The sequence below is a fragment of the Helianthus annuus genome, chromosome 7 (genome assembly GCF_002127325.2).
Source record: "Helianthus annuus cultivar XRQ/B chromosome 7, HanXRQr2.0-SUNRISE, whole genome shotgun sequence".
NCBI lineage: Eukaryota > Viridiplantae > Streptophyta > Magnoliopsida > Asterales > Asteraceae > Helianthus > Helianthus annuus.
Window position 1 is genome coordinate 103,085,039 of NC_035439.2, and position 23,093 is coordinate 103,108,131.

Genomic DNA, 23,093 nt, shown 5'->3' on the forward strand with positions numbered 1-23,093 from the left:
GTGTTCGGAATGGCAGTTGTAGTTGGTCAAGGCACTGTGAAGTTTCCTACTGAAAAAGTGATAACAACCCTTCAACCTACCCAAGAAGCTTTTGTGGTTGAAGGGGAAAGCTCAAGAAAGGACGAAGACGATGAACAGGGGTTGAACATAAACCCAAAATATCCTCAACAGGGGATAAGGGTAAACACTAACCTTTACAATGAAATCCTCTCATACCTTGAAAAGCTGCTCTTGCACTATGTACATGCTTGATGCCCCGAAGATATGACCGGCATCCCTCATAGCATTGTTGAAACATGAGTTATGGATCCCACCTGATGTTAAGCCCATTATACAAAAGAAACGGAGTCAAGCCCCTAAAAGAAGCCTTGCAGAATGCCAAAAGATGGAAAAGCTTGTTCTAGCCGAAACCCTTCGAGAGGTCAAGTATCAATCATGGGTGGCCAATCCGGTAATGGTTTAAAAACCCGACAAGTCTTGGAGAATGTATATCGATTTTAAAGACTTGAACAAAGCACGCCCAAAGGATTGCTACCTGCTGCCCTGGATAGACCTCAAGGTTAACTTACTCACGGGCTTCTCGTGTTTTCTTGACACCTAAAAGGGTTACCATCAGATCCTAATGAAAGAAGAAGACGAATAAAAACCGCATTACACACTGATAAAGGCATATTGCTACCAAAAAATGCCTTTTGTTTTAAGAAACGCAGGTGCCACTTATCAACGCCTGGTTGACAAAGCGTTTACCGAACAAACTGGCAAGAACATAGAAGCTTATGTTGAAGATTTGATGATCAAGAGCAAAACGGAATACCAAATGCTCAATGACATACAAGAAACCTTCCAAACCTCGAGAAAGATAAACATGAAAGCTTAATCCAGTCAAGTGCTCGTTTTTAGGGCACATCATGGGGAAACAAAGCATAAAAGCCAACCCTCAAAGGATGTGCTAACAAGGAAGACTTTCAATGGAAAGCTTACAGCTTTGAAGCGTTTTACCTCAAAAGGAAGCCTTCAACCAAATGAAGCAACACTTGGCTTCACTCCCAGCCATTTCGGCTCCAGAAACAGGAGGAATGACCTCTATCTACCTTTCGATTGCTGAAAATACCATAAGTACGGCTCTAATCATTGAACGAAACAAAGTTCAGATACCCGTTTACTTTTTCAAAACTTCAAAATTAGCAGAAATCAAATATTCTTCTTTAAAAAAAAAACTTGCTCTAGCCCTAGTCCAAACGGCTAGAAGGCTTCGAAGGTACTTTTAGTTACACCCGATACAAGTGATCATTGACTAACCAATTAAGAATGTGCTTGAAAAACAAGAAAATTCCGGACGATTAGCCAAATGAGTTGTGAAACTAGGTGAACACCAAATCACCTATGTCCTGAGAAAAGTTGTCAAAGCTCAAATCTTGGCTGACTTCATCTTGTAAGTCCCTAAAGAAGCCATAACAGAAGTTAATACAACTGCAGCTGAACCCTCCAACCCTGATACCTGGAAGCTCTTTACCGACAAAGCTTCCAGCATTGAAGGGTCAGGAGCAGGGCTAGTTCTAATTGACCCCAATGAATTGGAATTCACGTACGCCTTTCGTCTTAAATTTCAGACTACAAACAACGAAGCTGAGTATGAAGCATTAATTGCTTGGCTCAAGCTTGCAAAAAACATTGGTGTCAAAAGGCTTCAAGTCCTCACAGACTCTCTCAAGCTTAGACAATAACATCTACATAGAAAAAGAACCCAACATGAATAAGTACCAAAATAAATCAAAGGAATCGATTAACACATTTCAAACATGTGCCATCAAATAAATTCCAAGATCTCAAAACAAGAGAGTTGATGCAGTAAGCAAGCCTGCATCTCTTACGTTTGCACATCTCACCAAGAAGATACTAGTTGAGGTATTAAAAATACCATCCATCCAAAAAAACACGAGTTTCAAGATGTGATCACCGAAGAAGGGCCAAATTGGATGACTCCCATTGAAAAGTTCCCAAAAAACGATGAATTACCTAATGACCAGACTAGGGCTGAAAGGGTTCGTATCAAGTCAAGGCAGTATGTGTTACAAGGATATATCCTTTAGAAAAAAGGATACCTTGCACCACTACTTCGATGCGTTGGCCCAAAACAAAGCCAATATCTGATCAAAGAGGTTCACGAAGGGATATGTGGAGCTCATTGTGGCCCAAAATCGGTAGTGTCAAAGTTGATGAACCTCGAACACTTTTGGCCTTCCATGCATCGAGATACCTCCGAACAACTGCGAAAATGTGAAACTTGTCAGTTACATGCTCCGGTACCCAAAAGCCCCAAACATGACCCCGTTCCCATCTCCTTGGCTTGGCCATTTCACAAGTGGGGTATAGACATTGTTGGTCCATCCCCACTAGCCAAATGAGGAGTCAAGCTCTTATTGGTAACCGTGAATTACATCACCAAGTGACCAGAAGTAAAACCATTGGCAAAAATCTCAGGGAAACATGTCATTGATTTCGAAAGCATAATCTATCGTTTTGGGCTCCCAGGGGTACTAGTCATGGATAACTGGAAATAGTTTGCCGAGAAACTTTCTAGCTCCTGGTGCAAGGAGTTCAGAATAACTCAAGTATTCAGCTCGGTAGCTTACCCACAATCTAATGGCCAGGTTGATAGGATAAACCACAACATTGTTGAAGGGATTAAATCTCGATTAGGAAGATACGACAACAACTGGCTCGAATAGCTTCCCAATGTGCTATTGGAAATTCAAACAACCGAGAAAACGAGCCACAAAGAAAATACCCTACAGCCTAGTGTTTGGATCAGAGGCTGTAATCCTAGTTGAAATCGGAGCAACAACACAAAGAACAATTAACATCGACCTTAAGCCAAATAAGAAAGAGACGATGTTGAATTTGAAACTCCTCGAAGAGGCTCGTGACCAAGCAGCCATACAAAAAGCAAGGTACAAGCAAAATATGGAATTATATTACAATACACGGGTGAAGCATGAACGCTTCAAGCCTGAGGACCTTGAGCTTCGAAATAATAAGGCCTGTAAGAAAGAAAGCCAAGGAAAGCTCGACCCTAAGTAGGAAGGGCCATACACTATCCTTAAAGCCCACAAAGGGGGATCATACAAGCTGGCAGGTCCGCAAGGCAAAAAGCTTGCCCGCCATTGGAATGGCAAAAACCTTAAAAGGTTCCATGTTTAACCAAACGTATTACAAATAGTTCCCAAAAATTGTTCTATTCCCCTAGTAATCAAAATACTTTGAAATGAATGAACGATGAATCAAAATTTGTCTTTCTATCCTATAATCAGGTTGAGAACCTAGCAAGAAACTCCATGGCAAGGGCCATGTAAGGGGATGAGCTCCCAGGCCACATCGCTCAATAGGTTCAAGGGTTGAATGGACCGATATAAGGGGTGAGTTCCTAAATCAATACAACTCCATGAGACTCATAGAAATCTAGAAAAACATGTCTCATAGACGGGTTTGAACAGCCTACACCAAATGTTCCTTAAGCCCCAACATTGGCTTACGAACCAAAAAGACTCTAAGTAAATGTCATACAAAATGTCATACATAGGATAGAGGTTGTATCTTCTTGTTAAAAATATCCTAAGGCTAAGTGACTGCAGCACTGAACCCTTTAAGGTATAAATAACATAAGATGCACCACCCAAAACAAAGACAACATGCAAAACCAACGAAAACGCAAGGGAATAAATAGAACAACATAGCAAGATAAGTTAAAGATAACAAGTGCCATACTTGCCATCAAACATAAAACATTGTCCACAAGCCTTCAAGGCTTTAACCACCAAGGGATCTAGACGGTTCCTTTAAAACAAAACGATGTTTAAGCAAACAACCCATAACATTGTTCGACATGCTAAGAAAGCTATGAATTAAAGTTTCTTCTTCGTATGGCAGCATCAGAAATGATAGACTTTGCTGCATCATCTTTATTCGAAACCCCATCATCTTGGGAGTTTTTAGCCTTCCTCTTTTTCCTCCCTATGACACCCGTTGTCTCGGAGGCTTCAAGGCTTGAACCCTTTGAGCCCTTACCACCTTCAAAACATGTTTCTTCGCTATCTTCGGAGCAAGAACATTTCTTCGAAAGAGACTTCAACAATTCGTTACAAACAGCCTCATTAAGGCCCTGGAGTTTTAGCTCCTGCAAAACAGGCAAAGGTTTACCAAAACACTCGGAGACTTCACCCACATAAGAGTAAATCAAATGCTCTATCTTAAAAACTGTTCCCATAATACTTTGAAGGCTTTGTGTTGAAAAAGAGAAGATTTTTTCTAAGGCTTCCTAGGTTCACAAATATTTGTAACCAGCAAACAAACCTTGGTGTCTCCCATGAGCAAGAAGCTCGATGTACACATCACCCAAGACTTTTTGAACTCTGACAAATGGAGAAGATAAGTAACCACTTGCTGGAATCCATCCTCAACGAGCCATTTATTATCACCAGTTTCCTGGGCAAATGAAGCCTTTAACCCTTCTTTCTCCTCTAAGAAGGCTCTTTTTTCTGAACCTCCAAGGCAGCCTTATCGACCCTGACTTGAACCTTGTCAGTCTCCAAGAGCTTTACCAATTCAGTCTTGTGCGGGAAGAAAATTCCTAAAAATCTTCAAACAGCAATGCTTTCTCCCTCTTAGCGTATCCCTCAGCTTCTTTCAAAGCAACCATTGAAGATTTCATCTCATACCTCTTCTTCGAAAAGACTTCATATTCTTGCATCCTTTCTTCGAAATCGGGATACACCCTCAAGAAGCAAGGTAGCAAGGTTGCAAGCACCCATCATCATTTTCAAAATCATCAGTTCATCGTCCATAGATGAGCAAGAACCTCGAACAACAGGAGAATCAAAGTGGGTAAGAACATCCTCACAAACGGATGAAGGCTTGAAGCTGTCACCAACTGTGACCTTCCAATCCGGCATATAAACCCCCCTGGATTAACATTAGTGGAACCTTCACCACCCTTCCCGAAACCCTTCAAGCTCACAACCTTTTTACCCGCCAAACCACCAAGGGCCGTCCCTTGTCCTTTTTTGATTTCCCCAACCCCAACTTCTAAATCATCTGAAGCCTCTATGTCATTACTTAGTTCCACCGGCTCAGAAGCCGATGGTTGGTCAGCAGTATTTATCAAACAACAGCTCGAACGATGAGTAGAGACTTTGGAAGCAACAACTTTGGTGAAACCCTTGACATTGGGAACGTTCACATAGCCTGAACCCTCGAACCTATGTTCAGTGCCCCTAACAACAACATCTTTGCCGGTTGTAGCCTCGGCATCTCCAAACACAACATCAGATGTGTCATCGCTCTTGATAAAGTCTAAGGCAAACATAACTGCAACAAATAAAATATAACATAAGCAGAAAATACAAAATATCATACCTTGATCATCTCTCACGAGCACAGGGTCACGATCCGGCTTGTCCCATAACTTGCTAACATCCACCAACACTAAAAGATGTTCGGGAAAGGGACAAATCCTGGAAGGACACCCCCTAATAAACTTCAACAACCATCTATCTCGTGTTTGAAAGGTTCAAGCTCATTCAAAACAACATAAGGATGCCTCCAAACAAGCCTGAAAGGAACAATGGACTCTGAAATCCAGAAAAATCGGTCCTTCAAAGAACCAAAGGTAGTAACCATTGAGGAAGTCAAACAAACATCAACTTGGGATATCTCAAATATGACCCAATCGTCGTTCTTGGTCAAACGGAAGAAACATCGGAACAACAACGATGGGTCATACCCTATCATAAAACCTCAAAATGTAAAATCCCAGCAAGACCTTCAGGACGTAACTGACCAAACGACACACGATAATACTCTAAAACATTCAGAACAAAGACTGAAAACGGATGACGCAAGTTGGAATACTCAACAATAAAGAGCAATGGAACCAACGGGACACTAATCGATCGATTTGCCAAAACCCAGAGCCACCGGATTAAACTTTAGATCGATCCCCCATTCTTTACAAAAAGCCTCAACTTCCTCTTGAGTGAGACAAGTTGAATCCTTTAAGCCTTCAAGCCTTAAAGCCTTCAAGCCTTAAAACCTTGAAGCCTATCACATCTACTATCATTCTAAAATTCAAATCTCAAAACTCAAACGCCTTAAAGCCTTGAAGCCTTTAAGCAATAAAAAATAATGTGTAAAAGTCAGAAGCATTTGAGCTTACATCCCAAACACCTCTGACTTGGGGGGCTGATGACGGGGGTAGCTCAAACCTTAATAAACTGATTAGAGACACAACAGCTTAAAAGGTTAAAAGGTTAAAAGGTTCGGAAACGTTCCAACTGTCATGAACAGTAAAAAGGACAAGCACAGTGTCCGGTCACATCAACACTTAACGTGTGAAACCTCCTGCCCAGCTGCAACCAGACCATGTGGGAGAGCACACCCTTTTGTCCGCAGGTCCAAACCCTTCAACCCCCAAAATGGGCAAACCCCTCACTGCAAGCACAGATTCACTAGTCACGGGTTTCTCCTTTGAGAAACACCTTCCCCTATAAAATGCAGGCCATTTCACCATACAAAACACCCCAGGATCAGCAGATATCACCCTAACTCTCTGATTCTCCTACTCCCTCTTGAGAACTAGCTTCATGCTTGCTTCTCTTCTTCACACTAATAATTCATCTTCTCCCACGATCGCTTTCTGGGTTGATTTCTAATCAGCTCAAGATCTAAGGAGGATAAAAACAATACTAGTGAACCTCTCTCTACGTCTTGCAAACGTGGGGGGACCCCACGACCTGCGTTAGGCTAATCTAACCCCTGAACCCTTTTACCCAGAGATATCGCTACAGGCCTTGGTCTTGTATTTGTTGTATCAACAATCTTAAAATAAAATATATCATTTACGTAAGCTAAAATTTCATCACTATTAGAGACATACTAAAACCTTGTCATAAAAACAAAAAAACTAAAATAATTTCCTAGTCAAACTGTGTAGATAGTAGACATTGTGAAAATAGATATAAAGACCACTTGGTAAAAGTAATTGGTACTCTTTTATTGCCTTGATTGAAACTTCAACTCCATTACCAACATGTAATCTTACGTTAGATAATGGATGTGGTTCTCACATCAGTAATAAATTACAGGGACAAAGATGAGATATATAGCTAAAAGTAGACGACTTGGAACTATATGTTGGCAATGGAGCTAAAGTTGTAATTACCGGTCACTTTTACCAAGTGGTCTTTATTTACATTTAGACAATGTCTGCCACGTACTTAGTTTGACTAGAAATATCATTTCAGTTTCTTGTTTACGTGAACAAGGTTTTAAGTGTTTCTTTAATGGTGATGACATTTTAGCTTACATAAATGATATATTTTACAATGAAATATATGAGATTAAAGTTAACAATTCATGCGATGATAAGCCAATATACGCATTTAGAAAAAAGGTCGGACTTCAATAAAAATTATATATGACATTATCGACTTAAATGCATAAGCAAGAAACATTTGCCATAACTCCAAACTGATAGAATTCTTAAATCCACTGGTTCAAAGACCTTCGATAAATGTAAATGGTGCTGAAGAGTAAAAGTGACTAAGGACCCTTTAACGGGTATCAGTGAGAGGGAAAAAAAAATGTTTTACATACCGATGTATGTGGTCCTTTGGGAACTATGTCTAGATCTGGTGAAATATATATATTACGTTATACATAACTTTATTAGATACGATTTGTTTACCCGTTGAAACATAAACATGAAACTTTTAAAATGTTCAATATCTTTTAGAATGAATTACAAAATCAGGTTGGGTAAGACTGTGGGGTATGGTGGGCTTGGGTTGGGGCATGGGTTGGGGCATTTGTTGACACGTGGAATGGGAAAAAAATGGAAAAAAAAACTCACGCCCATGGGGTATGGTGGGGCTTGAGTTGGGAGCTTGGGTTGGGGGCATGAGTTGACACATAGCCATTGAGAGCCTGCCATGTCACCTTGCTAGCCCGCCCCACGCCCGGCTTCAAACCCACGAAAAAGGGGCCACGCCCAAACCCATGCCCACCCGAGGTGGTGGCTTGAGCGTTTTCAGCCCACCCACGCCCAAACCCCCGCCCCATACCCCGCAGTCTAAAACAATAAAGCTATCCAATCTGATGGAGTCGTAAATATCTAAACTATGAATTCAACGAACATCTAAAGAAATGTGGAATTATTTAACAGCTGACTCCTTCTAGAGTTATGCTCTTGAAACTGTTGCTTGAATTGTCAATCCATACATATAAAGTAACTAAATGATGCAGGCCCAAGTGTTGAAGATAAAGTCATGACATTTATGGAGGCTCATGATCAAGCTACAGGTCTCTGTTTTAGGCGTTCGACCAGTCAAATTGAAGCTTGAAACGAGGAGCACGTCGTGGCCTTTTATGTTTCGGTCCAAAAAACGCATTCTAGTAGGAGTGGGCACTTTTATGTTTTTTTCCATGTTTTATGCATTTTGTTTTTGGGCTTGTGTTTAGCCCATGGCCTTTTTATGGCCCGTCTCGAATTTATGTTCTTATTTATGTTCTTCACATGTAATTTGGATGGTCATTCATCAATTTTGCAATAATCATTTTACCATTTCAAATTCTCTGCCTTTTGAGTTTAATTTTGGGGTTTAGGGAAGATTATCACGGGTATTCACAGAATCAACGTGATCAATCCTTCATTATCATTTCACACCCTACATTACTAAACCACCATATGAAACAAAGGAAATAACAAATCATAAAAACTTCGATGACGACTATGATAAGGCATGGATGTTGGTGTCAAATCTGAAAAATAAATACTAAAATAAGAAGCTACTTTGACCAATGTTGCAGATGTCGCCATGCGCTGCAAGCTCTTTCGAGTGGGGAACTGTGAGCACTCGGCCGGGTCAAGCAGTGCTCGGGCATAGTAAATTAAAGTAATTTTGGGAAATCATGTATATATGCCATATATCACAAGTTTACTGATATTTATAACAAATCCGTAAATATCATCATAAATCAAAATAATACATGTTCAAATACTAAAGAATTTCAAAAATTATTATTCATTTTTTTAATATTACACACGTAGTAATCATATAATTCTCGTAATCCAAGGTTTCTACATGAAAAATACCAAAAATATAAAGAGAATCGGTGTAAACAACGTAAATCGATGAAAAACAACAAAAGTCTGACTTGACAGAGTTGGACCGACTTGCTCCGAGCTAAACCAACTTCAAGTAATGTTGACCAAGTTGACAAAAATCGCCTCAAGACCCTACCAAGTAATGAGTACTTGCTGCCTAGACTGATTTTTACAACACCGACTTTATTACACAAATGCTATTAGGAATGGAAGTAGGGTTTATATCCTCAAAGATATAAATTAACTAGACTATACTAAAAACATTTTAAGGGTAAACGCTAAGATTTAAAACTAAAGGAAAAAAATTAAATGTAGACAAATGACTAATAAAATAGGATTTTTAATATAAAAACTACTAATAAAAACTTTAATTAAAATCTAGTTAAATTCCTCAAAGATATAAATTAACTAGATTATACTAAAAACATTTTAAGAGTAGATGCTAAGGCTTAAAGCTAAAGGAAACAAATTAAAAGATTACAAATAAGACAAATGACTAATAAAATATAATTTTTAATATAAAAACTACTAAATAGAAACTTTAATTAAAATCTAAGTTAAATTCATCAATAAAATATTAGATCCAACAATAAGGCAATTTCTTAATTTGATTCAACTTATAATCATTAACAATTTTTGTGCAATGATCCTTTAACTAAATGGGTTGTATCGACACTAGATAACGAGTCGTTGTGACGTTTACTTCATCTTATGTCTAACCAAACACAGTTTGTTTATTAGAGTCAACTCGCTACTCTAACCTCAAGCAATTCTGATCTTAATGTGCAAGTTGCAATGGTTGAAGTATCGACTCTAATTAAACGCACATGCCTTCATAATATTTAATTAGATTATATGATTCCATAATAAAAATTTGGCCTATAGACAAACACAAAACACTATGAGTAAATTACTTTTTAAGTACTTGTGTTTTAGTGGTTTTAACCACTTAAGTCCAAAATCAAAAAGTTTAATGCCTTAAGTACCTAAAGGCTTATTTTGTAATCCTCTGAGTCTAAATTTTTAACACCATCCATTTTCTTAATTGTTAACTACGAGGGCATTTTAGTCATTTACACATAGAGTACAACTCTCTAATGCACAAAGTATACGGAACAAATCTTTAATGCGTACATACACAAACATCTCTCTCTTTTTCTCACACGTCTACACTCACCTACCAATACCACTCCATCACCACCACCACCCACTCACCTGCCACGTGCCACAACCAAAGCTGCACTTCACTATCACCACTCCACCACCACACCATCATAAACTTTCCACCACCCATCGCCATGTGCCACCATCGCACACATACAACCACCACCACACATCCACCAAATCAAACCAAAACAACATAAATTCACATCAAATCGCACATATCTAGGTCCAAATCAAACCAAAAACAGCTCAACAATCAACAACATCAAACTTGTATGATCGATCTGAGCATATCTGAGTGGTGGCGGCGTTAGGGTTTCGAAGTGGTAGCAACGTTAGGGTTTCAGTGGTGGCGACATTAAGGTTTCGGCCGGTGGTTAACTCGTCGATGGTTGTTCGGCTTTGGCTTTGATGGTGATATCGGAGGTGGGGCAATTGTGTTATAGTGGACCGGGGGTGGTGTATGATGGTGGTTTATTGAGGTGATGGTGGTGTATGGTTGCAGGTGAGGTGGTTGTGGTGGCTACGAGGAGGTGGTGAACGATGGTGGTGGTGGTGGTGGTGGTGTTTGATGGTTATGGTTGTTCTTGGTGGTGGTTGTCTGTAGAGAGAGAGGGAGACTAAGTATGTTTGAGTGTTTGTAAAAGAGAGATAAGGTTTGTTATTTATTTATTTCTAATTTTTTAAATACATGGGCATTTTAGTCTTTTCATGAAAAGCTAACATAACATTCAAATGGAGTTAAATTTTTGGACTCAGAACGTTACCAAATTAGTCTTTAGGTACTCAGGGCATTAATTTTTTAATTTTGATTCAAGTGGTTAAAACCACTAAAACACAAGAGACTAAAAAAGTAATTTACTCAAACATTATTAATAATCTAATATCAAGAATAAAAATATGATTAGGGTTTCAAATCTTTAAAAACTTTATTAGAAAAATTAAGGAATGATTAACAATCTAGTACAAATGGTTAGTTTATTGCAAAAGATCAAATACAAATAGCCTTATCATACAAAACGTACGAAAAACGTGAAAAGGTAAAAAAAACGCGGTAGCATTTTTGTAATTATTTACTCATAGAGTAATTATTTACTCAAATAGTAATTATCAAAATTACCCTACAAATGATCTTGTAGGGTAATTTTGATCATGTAAGATAATTACGAGTAAAATAATTACGAAAATGCCACCACGTTTTTTGACCTTTTCACACTGTTCTTACGTTTTGTACGATAAAATCATTTGTACAGGATCTTTACCCTTATTACTAATCTAAAATCTTTTAGATTAAGATCTAGTTTTAACTTTTAAGACAAATCAAGAATTGGATCCCAAACGTTTTGGATAAGCACTCGAATTAAAACCAAAAGAATAAACCTAAGTGTTAGAAAAAAAAAAAATTCCAGTTGATTTCTTCAATTTTCGACCTAAGCTTCTTTCAACTACGGCCCTTTCTTTGGTTCAGTGACAAGCCCACAAATTTATCTTAGCCCAATTAAGGTCTTAATGCATTCCATCACTTTGTTGATTAGTGGCCCAATTTCAAAAACACTAGTTGCAACTCACTTAGATTTAGGCAAACCCAATTAAATCTTTTTCATTAATCTATTTCTATACTTACTACATAATAAAAGAAAATAACGAAGAGACACTTGTCATTATTGTATACCATCTACTCTTTGTTTTATAACGGCCAACACTCGGATTAATTGTAGATGATTATTATTATTATTTTTTTAACGGCCAACAGAATCAATACCGAGCACTCTCGGGGCACTCAGTGGACTAAAGGAGTACTCCGAGAGTAACCCGAGTCCACCACCAATTCCGGGCAAAACTCAGTAACACACCCACCCGTAAGCACGACAATAAAGTTACCGGTAAAACCCGTTTGGCTCAAAGATCGAACCAAGGTTTCCCTGGGTCTCCTATCATTGCCCACCAGTGCCTCACTCTACACAAAGTGAGAGTTGAATTTGCATCTCCCAAGAGAAATGCAAGTTTTCCACCACTTGATCTAGAGATCATTGGCTATTACTTAATTTAAATTATTAATTTTAATATATGTTTCAAACATTTAAGGAATTACGGATAAAGTACCATAAAATATCTTATTATTTATTTATATTAATTACTAGGTTAGAAATTATATTTTAATAATTGAAACAAATATCAAGCATTTTCATAACGAGGGTGGAGGGAACGATTTTCGTGCTTAACAAATTATTTATTTATTTAATATATTTAAAATGCAAGAAGAATAATAACTACATTTATCATACTAATAAATTTATCCAAAAACAACCATTCTTTTAATATGCAACTCACGTTTAGATATTTAAATATAAAGTTATCTAATTCAATAATTACCGATAATTTATACTTATCTAATTAATTTAATTATTATTTTGTATCTATAAGTTTATCTAATTGGTTAATTGCTATATGTCTAATCTGGACATTTCAACAACTTTTTTAGAACTAATTAATTAAGACCACTGTTATTTAAATAAAACTTGGGTTATTAAATGTATGTTCACATGACTGTTAAAACTCGTGAGAAAGTCGATGATACAGTTTGTCTTCTAATTGATGGTTCAAATGTTTTCATATTTATAACTTGACAAACATCACAAATTTTGATCATACATACATGACACAATTTTTTTTTCGGATATCAGAAAAGCGTCTTAAAATATCGTTTTATAATTGTTAAATCTTCATTATTAACTATTTGATTTTTTTATTTACTTAACTTGTGTAATACACGGGGTTATAACCTAGTAATAAATATAGTTGATTCCTTTTCTTTTCCTTTTGCCGTTCACGTAGTTTTTCTTTTGTCGACTTTGCAAAAAAAAAAAAAAATTGAACACTTTTAATTCAACACGTCTATTTTTTTTTAAACGGCAAATTTAGATCATTGACGTACCATTGGAGTATTATCGAGCAATAAATCACTGACGGATCATTGGAGTATCATCGGCAAATTTACTCATGAGATGAAACACATCTAATAAATTACTTGTTAACGAGCTTCCAACTATCTTCATTTAATAAACATTTCTTTCTCTACACATTCGTCGTTTCATCTCACGAGCTATTCAAAACGATCATTCTTCGTATCTAGATTTTTGTTCATCATCGCAAACATGAATCTGTCTTCTTGAACCCTTCCAATTGTCTTTCTCTACAAAAATAATAAGAGCGATCCAAAGTAGACTTCGGTTCACCAAAACAAATGTTTCATAATATAATGACATACGGATATCATGTGACGAAAATAGTCTTCTTGAACCCTTTCATTTCTTTTTAATTGCAAGCTTAATGCTAGATAAATGCATTATGATCAGTGTTATGTCGTTTTTGCATGACATTGTGTTTGGATCCCTAAACTTGCTAGGGTTGGTTGACAAAAAGTCAAAACCGCTTTCAGTTTCAAACCGGTTCGGGTTTGGAGTGGTTTGATCGGTTTTTTCTGGTTCGGGTGGGGTTCAGATTGGTACAGGTTGGTCAACAAAAAGTAAAAATCGGTTTCGGTTTCGAATAAGTTGGAGCGGTTTTGATCGGTTTTTGCAGGTCTGGTTCGAGTTCAAACCAGTTTCAAATAAGAGGAAATCCAAGGGCGTAGATTTGTGGGGGCGGGAGGGGGCGGCCGACCCCCCGAACTTTTCGTTCAATAGTGGGGAGTAGGTAGTTTTTGTATAGAAATTTTTTGGGTATATACGTTTTTGACCCCCCGGTTTTATAGAAATTTGTGTTATTACGTTTTCAACCCCCCGGTCGGAAATCTCAAGCTTCGCCACTGCCTCCATCTTCACCTAATCACAACAAACAACTAGACACCCAAACCCTAAATTTAGCGCGGGAAATCATCAATTCAGAATCCCACCCCATCAGTTAGTTTGCTCTCCCCTAATTGCAATTACTTTATGAGAAATCTAACAATTCAATTAATGTTTTGAACTTGTATAAATATTGTACAGATACAGATGAATTGGAGGAAGAAGAAGAAGAAGAAAGGAGTGAGGGAGAGGGTGAATTAGGGTTTGAAAAGCTCACAAGAGCTCAGAGAAAAAGGCTTCGAAAGAAGAAGCTAAAAGAAGCTGCTTCTCACAGGAGACAGATTATCGGGCCGCAGTTGAATCCGGATCATACGTGTGGTGATCGAATCGATAGTGAAGGTAGTAGCGTTCGTGAAGATGAAGATAAACATGAACATGAACATGAACGTCTGGAGGGTGTTCGACGAAATGCCGCAGAGAAACCTTAGAGTGTTATTGTCATATTGTAATGCAAAATTACAGATTAATTCATTAGTGATTATTATAGATACTGGAAAGAATTAGTATTGTATTGTTATTATTTGGTATTTGATTTGGAGAAGGAAAATGATTGATCAGATTTGTATACTTTGGGTTTTTTGTTTGATGAATGGGTTTTGGGTCAATAACAGTCGAGTGACCGACCGAGTTATGGGTTTACATTATTATTTTAAGGGGTGTTTAAGGTTCGATTTCAACGAATTTTAGCCTTTTAGGTGAAACTGTGAGCAAAACCATTAATAACAGTTTTAAAACTCGCTAAGCTAAAATTTAAGTGTTGGCAAACTATAAACGAACCAAACCAAACTGTTAATAAGTTTTTTAACAAAAAAAATGCAAATATATAGTTTACATAGAGAAAATGTTAATATTTAAATCAGCAATATATAAGGTATTTTTCGGTATTTTTGTCCGCCATCATCGGTATGGTATCTGTCAATGGCAGAGCTAGCCCAAAAATTCATGGATCCCAATCTATTTTTTTTGGGATCAAGGGTATCCTTTGTATAAAACCGGAATTTTTTTACACTACGAAAACGGTACGGAGACGGGGTTAAGGAGTAGCTCGTGCTAGTTTGCTACCCCTTCTAATATACTAGCTTCGTCCCTGGTATCCGCTTTGTGTTTTTACTCCTTTTTGGCTTAGGTGTGATACTACTACTAAAAGAACTTGTGCACCAACTTGAGAATAATCAATAAGTTCCTTTATTCATATGTTATATAGAGGCATTGTCACGTTACAAATATTTGAAATATAGAGATATTATAAAGATCAGTGTCTTTCTTTATTCTTACATTATATAATAGCAGAACGAAATCATCCCAATCGAATCGATATTGCGGTCAGAAATGTGAATGGCTCTTTTGGGGTTAAAGTCGTAACTTTGGAAAGCCCAACAATGTTGCTCCCCACATATCGTAGTGACGCTTGTAAAGGTTTGGCTGGTGGTTGCGTTACAAGCCGAGGGCGGTGTAGCAAGAACTATCTTGCAAGATGATAAAAGGGTTGTTGCAAGAAGTGGACTCCCCCTTAGAGTTAAGTTGAATGTTCCTATTCCATTTGTCATGGTCGAGGCTATCAGATTTTCACCACATAATAGTAGGACTAGAGCATCTGTGAACAAGTATATAGAAATCACATACACATAGATTTTTCTATTAATAGTCAATAAACATAGTTTAAGGGGCTCTTTGGCAACTTCTGAATGGTAAAGTGCTGAACCAGTAAGAGATCTGAACCATTACGTGCTGAATTAGTAAGAGGTCTGAACCATTAAAAGCCAATATAATGCTTAACCGTTTAAAGGAAATGTCTGACCAATTCAAATTAGAGGCCTTAACCATTCTAACTCAGTATAATACTTAAACATTCAGACTCAGTATAATACTTAACCATTCAGAGGCAAATGCCTAAACCATTCAGACATCTGCTCGCGAAACAAACAGTCTGAACCATTAAGTGTTGAACTAGTAAGAGCTCTGAACCATTAAGAGTCTCGTTAAGAGCTAAACAAAGAGCCCCTAAGTTATATATTTTAGTTGCTAATTAATTAAGAACTTATCCAATAAAAGTGAAATTAGATAAAGTAGCTTTAATAGCAATTTAATTTATAGAGTTTAATTTATAGGTTTTAGTTGTGATAATGAATGTAAAACTTATCTATATACTATATATAAGCATTTTCCATGTTTAAAATAGTAATTTCCATTCAATTTTTTAAGATGACATACTAAAGGTTAACTTAAAATCCTAATTTTTTACCATTTTATTCCCTTTCTACCCTTCTCACATAAAATAGATGCACAGATTAATCAATCAATCTCATCTCTCTACGCCGGTTCCCTTCTCATTCAATTCGATTATCAGTTTCTTCAACTCAATAGTTCCTCTTTCAATGCAATCATCAGATTCTTGAATTCAAAAGCCCTGTCCGTTTGCATAAGTCCTCCTGAGATGACGCCGGGTCGGTGATGATGGTGTTCAGATGATGGCGGTGGTAGGTTGTGGACAAAGAGAAGCCCCAACAACGATGGCTTTAGGGTTCTGTCGCAAGTCAGTTAAGGAATTATTAGGATTCGGGCAGATGAATATTGTGGTAAAGGATCCTTCTTCAATTGCCCGTTTGTTTCCGCTAACATGATTTTGCAAAAAACTACAAATTTTCTCAACTTAACTTGAGAAAACGGGATATAGAATAGTAGTATGTCGGGCGTGGCCTGGTAGTACCCAAAAGAACCGAAACACTGATAAATCTTTCGACCCTTCTAATTTACCAGCCGGCAGGTCTGAGGTCTTTAGCTCTCTAATTTACCATTCTCGTTGTAATTCAATGAAGTTTCTGGACTGGTACCTGAAGATTGGAGTCGTATCAGCTGCAATCGGAGGCTCTATGGAGTATTTTATGATCAAAACCGGCTTCTGTAAGTCGCACCTTTCTTATAATGATATAATCCACTGATGTATTAGTTAGTATTTCAGTTTTTATCATTTGCCAGTTGAATTTTGTTTATCTGTTTATCACTATTAGGGTTTTGTTTTATCTTTATTCATCACCAATGAATTTTTATATTTAATCTGATTTTATTTTATTTTTTTGGGTTTGAATTCGGTTGTCGTGCTGTTCTCGAGACGAAATCGTCTTCGGTTGAAAGAATCAGTAAGAAATCAAGTGGCGGTTTGGATGCCGATAGTGTTCAATTGGAGAATCTTACTGCTAGAAAAGTGGAATCGGACATTTCGGTTGAGGAATTGCTTCGATATGGTGACCCGAACAAGAAGTCGAAACGGGTATTCGATAAAACACAAGAACTGACTTACGAACAGAAGCTCGAAATAAGAAGGAATTTGTTTAGAGAATTCGCGTATTTGAAAAAAAGAGTTTGCGATGATGATGATTCGTATACTCTTGAACTAGAACAGGAGGGGCCGAATAAGAAACGAAATAAGTACGAATGCTTGAACTGCAACAAGGTTTTTACGTCGTTTCAAGGGCTTGGCGGGCATAGACCGTGTCACAAAAAGAACAATACGGTCGGGTCAAAACACGACAGTTTAGAAGGTGACTTTGCACATACTCGAAAGGCGAAATACGATAAGAAAACGAAGGTGAAAAAGATCAAAGGGCACGAATGCCCGATTTGTTTCAGGATGTTTAAATCGGGGCAAGCTTTAGGTAGTCACAAACGGTCTCATTTTATTAACGGGTCGATGGATCATTATGCGGCCATGGGTCACGCGGCTCCATCGTGTTCGGATATGATTGATCTCAATCTTGCTGCTCCAGAAGAGGACCAGGATTGAATGGTCAACGACTCAACGATTGAGTGGTCAACTGGTAAAAAAAGTTTAATTTCTATTTTGTTGGTGATTTTGCATATTTTTCATGGTATGAACTAGAGAGGTTAAAAGTTGCATTTTTGTTTCTTTTCATTAAATTCTTGCTATGTTTCTTGAAAACATGTTGAATTCTCAAGATTTTGGGATAAGTTACAGGAATTTTCTTTAAATGTTAGTTGATTTTAAAATTTGTAAATGATGAGTAGTTATTGCAGGAACAATGACTTAGATTTCTCATGGAATAGTACTTGTTATCCTTTATCAGTAGATTGGATTTACGTGTCTTGTCTAATTTGTTTTGGTTGATTATAAATGTTTGTTTGGAACAGGACAGGAAGATTACAACAGATTGAGACCTCTGAGTTATCGCGGTGCAGATGTTTTTATACTCGCGTTTTCACTAATTAGCAAGGCCAGCTATGAAAATATCTCTAAAAAGGTAATTTGGTCTTTCGCTTTTATCCGCGTTCTTTTAATTGTTTTATAACTAAATATTCTTACAATTTATGATCATGGTAACAGTTATGCTAATGGTGTAAATCTTTGAGTAAAATGGTAACTTTCAAGTTTTAACCCCTCGTAGATAATTTCTTGATTTGACTCGTTTGTGTTATAATACAACCCGAATTGACCTATTCATAAGTAAAGGGGTCGAAATTGCCAGCTCTAAATTATTAGTAAATAATCAATCTAGATTACTTTCGTTGTATATTTTATATCTAAAACAAATTCGACCCATAAAAAACTCATATGCTATTCGTTTATAACATCATCATTTGTGGGGCCCGTTTGTATCGAGAGGATAGCTAAGATGTGAATGTGCATGTGTCCCTGTTTGTCTCATTTACTTGGTGTTTGTTGCATTGTGCAGTGGATTCCTGAATTGAGGCATTATGCACCCGGGGTGGTTCCAATAATCCTTGTTGGAACAAAGCTAGGTTAGTTTTTATATTCATACGTAGACGCAATTACTTGCAATTAAATCATCTGATACTGTTATTGACCCGTCTTTACACTTATCAAATGCTTTTAATAAATTTATAATAATTCTTTTTTTTTGTGGTCTCTATTTGAGTATAAATATGGAAATAGCGATTAAAAATTGTTTCTTGTAGATCTTCATGATGATAAGCAGTTTTTAACGGACCATCCCGGTGCAGTTCCAATTACAACGGTTCAGGTTGCCCCTATTGCCCGTTTTCTATATCCTTTTCCACCAAGTTTGTTTTTTTATACATAAAGTTTCATTCTTTTTATAAAATGGATATCTTTTCTTTAATTTCGACAGGGAGAGGAGTTGAGGAAGTTAATCGGTGCTCCTGCTTACATTGAGTGTAGCTCAAAAACACAGCAGGTGACATTTCAAGAGCTGGTTTTGAAAAGACAAATATTTGTACAATTGATTGTAATATGGTCATCATATTTTAAGTGAAGATTAAGGGGTAAAGGAGCTGAGCCAACCTAAGCTTGAGATCGACTCATTTAACTTACAAGAGCTTGAGCTCTAGCCTGGCTCATGCATAGTTTTTCAAGCTTGACCTTAGCTCTTTTATTATTTTTTATATACATTTATGTTATATTAAAAAATAATAATGTAATAGTAAGCTCATTTAGGCTTGCGAGCCTACTCGATCCCGATAAGTGAAGCTAAGGCTCGTTTAGGCTTGCGAGCTTACTCGAGCTTTTAGCGAGCCGATCTTGAGTAGCTCACGAGTAGCTTAGCTTGTTTACATCCTTAGAAAAGATCAAGTGTTTCGACTAAAAAAGAAACTTCATTTTTTACTGAAACTTTACGATTGTTTCTGCAGAATGTGAAGGCTGTTTTTGATGCAACCATTAATCTGGTTCTGCAGCCACCAAAGCAAAAGAAGAAAAAGAAGCGAAAGGGTCAAAAGGGGTGCTCCATATTGTGATTTTGGCCTCAAAACAGTGAAAAATCTAGCATGAGGTGCTAATTACCTTTCTAAAGTATTTGATAAATTGCTCACTTTTGCTTTTTTCTGTCTCATGAAAACAAGTTGTGTTGTGCTGAATATGAAATAGACTGGAGGTGTTTGTAAGCTCATATGTATATTGTTGAGGGTATTTTTGGTATTTGTAGTTTGCTCTGTTTGGGTTGAAATTAATTTGGTGTGGTTTTTGTAACCCTAATTCTTATTTGTTTAATGGCAGTTACCTTGTTCTATTACAACCTTTTTTTCATAGTTATTGTTTAATTTTCATCATCATACTTAGTGAATCCCACCAATAACAAAGCTAAGATAGGGTCTGAGGAGGGTAAGGTGTAGACAACCTTACCTCTATCCTGTAGGAATAGAGAGACTGCTTTCAGTGAGACCCTGTAGGAAAATAATTAGATATGAAATTGAAATGTGAAAGGAGTTTTGAGTTTGTGTTTCTTAAAATGTACAAAACTGGGCTTGTTTTCAAATTTTATGAGGGGCATAATGGGTATTACATACTGGGTTTTTTGATGGGCCAGTTCGTTTTTTATGTTTGTGTTATGTTTTTATGATATACCTCGTTGTTGGGCCAAAATTGGTTACTATTAAATTTCATTTTTTTGCAACCTTTTTTTAAAAATAGACCAATATGGTAATCTATGTTAAGGGTATTGTACATGGTAAGTGTTGATGGTAAGTTGGTGGTATGTTCACGTCTCTTGTTGTCGTCGACTCCGCGGCAACGCGCGGGTTTCCCACTAGTTAATAAAAAAAAAGAAGTCGTATAGCAGCCTTAGTAAAACATCTTACTAAGAGACGACCAAACAACTCATACTTAAACAAGTGAGTTGTTTGGTTGTCTGTTAGAGGTATTTTTATGTGTAATATTAAGAGATCAATATCATCAATTTATAACTTAATGTCACAATTTATAATTCCACTTACTTGGGAAGGTCGGGGTTGGGTTTGAGCCATTAAGTCTGCCCGTAACGGGGCGTTTTTTTTAAAAAGATTTGAAAAATAACGCCGGAAAACGCCGGAATCCCCACTACATGGGGCGTTTCCGGGCGTTTTTTTTGAAAAAAATTGGGGCCGGCGTGGTTTTAAAAACGCTGTGAATTGGAAAGAGGGGCCAAATTCGACCGTTGGCAACGGTCAAAAAGTGATTTATTTTTTTTTTAATTCTAAATTTTACCCACTATATATATATCAATCCATTTTCTCCAATTTTTTATAAAATTTCTACTACTTTCTCACCCACTCTCTTCTATTACTTTATAAAAATACATCCACTTTCTCCTATTTTTTTACAAGCATGCATCCATACCGACCCCCGTTTGGTGGCCCCGCAAGACCCACGAACCCGAACACAACCCAACCGCAAACCCCGTACAACCTACAAGACATGGACCCGAGCTTTTTAAGTTACGCGGCTTACTTGAGTGGCGCCCCTCCGTTTGTTCCTCCCACCTACGGCTTTGGTCAAGCCGGCGGGTCGCAACCGTCACAACCCGAACCCGAATCCGAACCCGATGTCGAGGTCGTGCCGGAGTCGCAACCCGAACCGGTGCAAGACAAATCGAAACGCGGCAGAAGGTCGCATAAGAAGAAGGAAAAGGATGAACCTCGACGTGCAAAAACAACCATTAAATGGACGAAGGACGAGGAATACACGTTGACTCGGGCGTGGCTCGATATTTCGGAGGACGAAGATACCGGTAAGTTATTTTTTTTATTTTTTTTTCAGAATTTTATTCTTTTTTTTTCTGTTTTTTTATATTCTGTTTTTTTTTTCTGTTTTTTATATTTATAATTTCAACTTATATTTTTATTTTTTGTTTTTAAATATGTAGCAAACTTTCAAACGGGCCCCGTTTTTTGGGATAGGGTGCGTGCACTATTTTTTAGCTCGTGGGGTCAAAGCGAACATCAGGACAAGGATTCAATTTCTAGCAAATGGACCGACATCAACAACAAATGTCACGCGTTTCAAGAAGTTTACCAACGTAACTACGATAATCGCCCGAGCGGTGAATGTGACGTCGGGGTTTTAACAAAGACTTTGGAGGAGTTCGATAGGACGAAAAGCCCTTTCACGTACTATAAGTGTTGGGAGCTACTACGAAAAAGTCCAAAGTGGGCGCTTGTTAATCCAATGACGTCAAGTAGTAGACGCCGGGCTAAAAGGTCAAAAACATCATCCTCCGCCGACCCGTCAACTCCGACATCCGATGCCCGTAATGTTGATTTAAATGAAACGTTGGACGTTGACGAGCAAATTCAAGAAGAGTTGGTCCGACCCACCGGTAGAAGAAAGGGAACCGGGAAAAAAACGGTCGAGTCGTCTTCGGATCTCGACCTAAAGGATGATTTCGAGGAGATGAACCGTCGTCTCCAAGATATTCGCGACCTCGGCCACAAACGTTGGGAGATTATGAAAGACCGAGTAGTTGAAACCAAAAAGTTCAACGAGTTGCAAGAGGCGCGACAAATGGAAAATGACATTGAGTTTTTGTCCAAACCGATCGACCACCTCCAAGGCGACGCGTTGATCTTGGCTCAAATGCGTCGCCAAAAAATACGAGAAAAATATGGACTTTAGATCATCTAGTTTTTTTATTTTTTTTTTCTGTTTTTTTTTTCGGTTTTTTTAATTTTCTGTTTTTTTTTCGGTTTTTTTAATTTTCTGTTTTTTTTTGTATTTTTTTCAAGTATTGTAATTTTTATTTTAAATTAATGAAGTCTTTATCTTTTATATTTTAAAAAAAAATAATTGTCAAATGATTGAGTGGGCATTATTTGGATAATGCCCCACTACACCTATTTTTCTATAATGCCCCATGTGTGACTAGGCTGACACGTGGCGTATAATGCCCCATGTTGGGGGCATTATTCTTGTTTACCACTACGGGTGGTAACAACGATGATACTATTCACATAACAATATATAATTTCACTGACGTTTACCAAACCCTCAGTATTAAGAGAAAGAAGAGGGAGTTGAGCTTTTGTTTGTGATGCACCTAATACGACTACGAAAATGGTGATTAAGATGATAGATTTCATTGCCAATGATGTAAAAGAGCTAGTGTGTTTACAATCAAAGGCCCGATGCAATGCTAATGACGAAAGCTTTCCTATTTATAAGGGAATTTAAAACA

The 23,093-nt window shown here is 37.4% G+C and overlaps 2 protein-coding genes and 2 long non-coding RNA genes across 4 annotated transcripts; all 4 read left to right on the forward strand.

Annotated features, from left to right (window-relative positions):
- Window positions 1-14,073: 14,073 nt before the first annotated feature.
- Window positions 14,074-14,729, forward strand: LOC110934877. The gene is made up of 2 exons (XR_002588702.2): window positions 14,074-14,226; window positions 14,314-14,729. It is a non-coding gene; the product is annotated as an uncharacterized LOC110934877 (long non-coding RNA).
- Window positions 14,730-16,937: 2,208 nt separating this feature from the next.
- On the forward strand, window positions 16,938-17,676 carry LOC118480362. The gene is made up of 2 exons (XR_004862167.1): window positions 16,938-17,073; window positions 17,305-17,676. It is a non-coding gene; the product is annotated as an uncharacterized LOC118480362 (long non-coding RNA).
- A 29-nt stretch (window positions 17,677-17,705) lies between these two features.
- On the forward strand, window positions 17,706-20,136 carry LOC110943163 (rac-like GTP-binding protein ARAC3). The gene is made up of 6 exons (XM_022184919.2): window positions 17,706-17,987; window positions 18,319-18,428; window positions 18,861-18,927; window positions 19,105-19,169; window positions 19,278-19,343; window positions 19,798-20,136. Exons 1-6 carry the CDS (start codon window positions 17,954-17,956, stop codon window positions 19,900-19,902), a joined length of 447 nt encoding a protein of 148 aa, XP_022040611.1. The 5' UTR covers window positions 17,706-17,953; the 3' UTR covers window positions 19,903-20,136.
- Window positions 20,137-20,913: 777 nt separating this feature from the next.
- Window positions 20,914-22,702, forward strand: LOC110943170 (glutathione S-transferase T3-like). The gene is made up of 2 exons (XM_022184926.2): window positions 20,914-21,650; window positions 21,786-22,702. Exons 1-2 carry the CDS (start codon window positions 21,248-21,250, stop codon window positions 22,532-22,534), a joined length of 1,152 nt encoding a protein of 383 aa, XP_022040618.1. The 5' UTR covers window positions 20,914-21,247; the 3' UTR covers window positions 22,535-22,702.
- The last annotated feature ends 391 nt before the right edge of the window (window positions 22,703-23,093 follow it).

Coding starts and splice junctions, on each gene's coding strand:
- LOC110943163 (XM_022184919.2), top strand. CDS start 17,954: ATGGTCAACGACTCAACGATTGAGTGGTCAACTG. Junction 17,988..18,318: donor AACGATTGAGTGGTCAACTG/GTAAAAAAAGTT, acceptor TGTTTGGAACAG/GACAGGAAGATTACAACAGA. Junction 18,429..18,860: donor ATGAAAATATCTCTAAAAAG/GTAATTTGGTCT, acceptor TGCATTGTGCAG/TGGATTCCTGAATTGAGGCA.
- LOC110943170 (XM_022184926.2), top strand. CDS start 21,248: ATGCATCCATACCGACCCCCGTTTGGTGGCCCCGCAAGACCCACGAAC. Junction 21,651..21,785: donor TTCGGAGGACGAAGATACCG/GTAAGTTATTTT, acceptor TTAAATATGTAG/CAAACTTTCAAACGGGCCCC.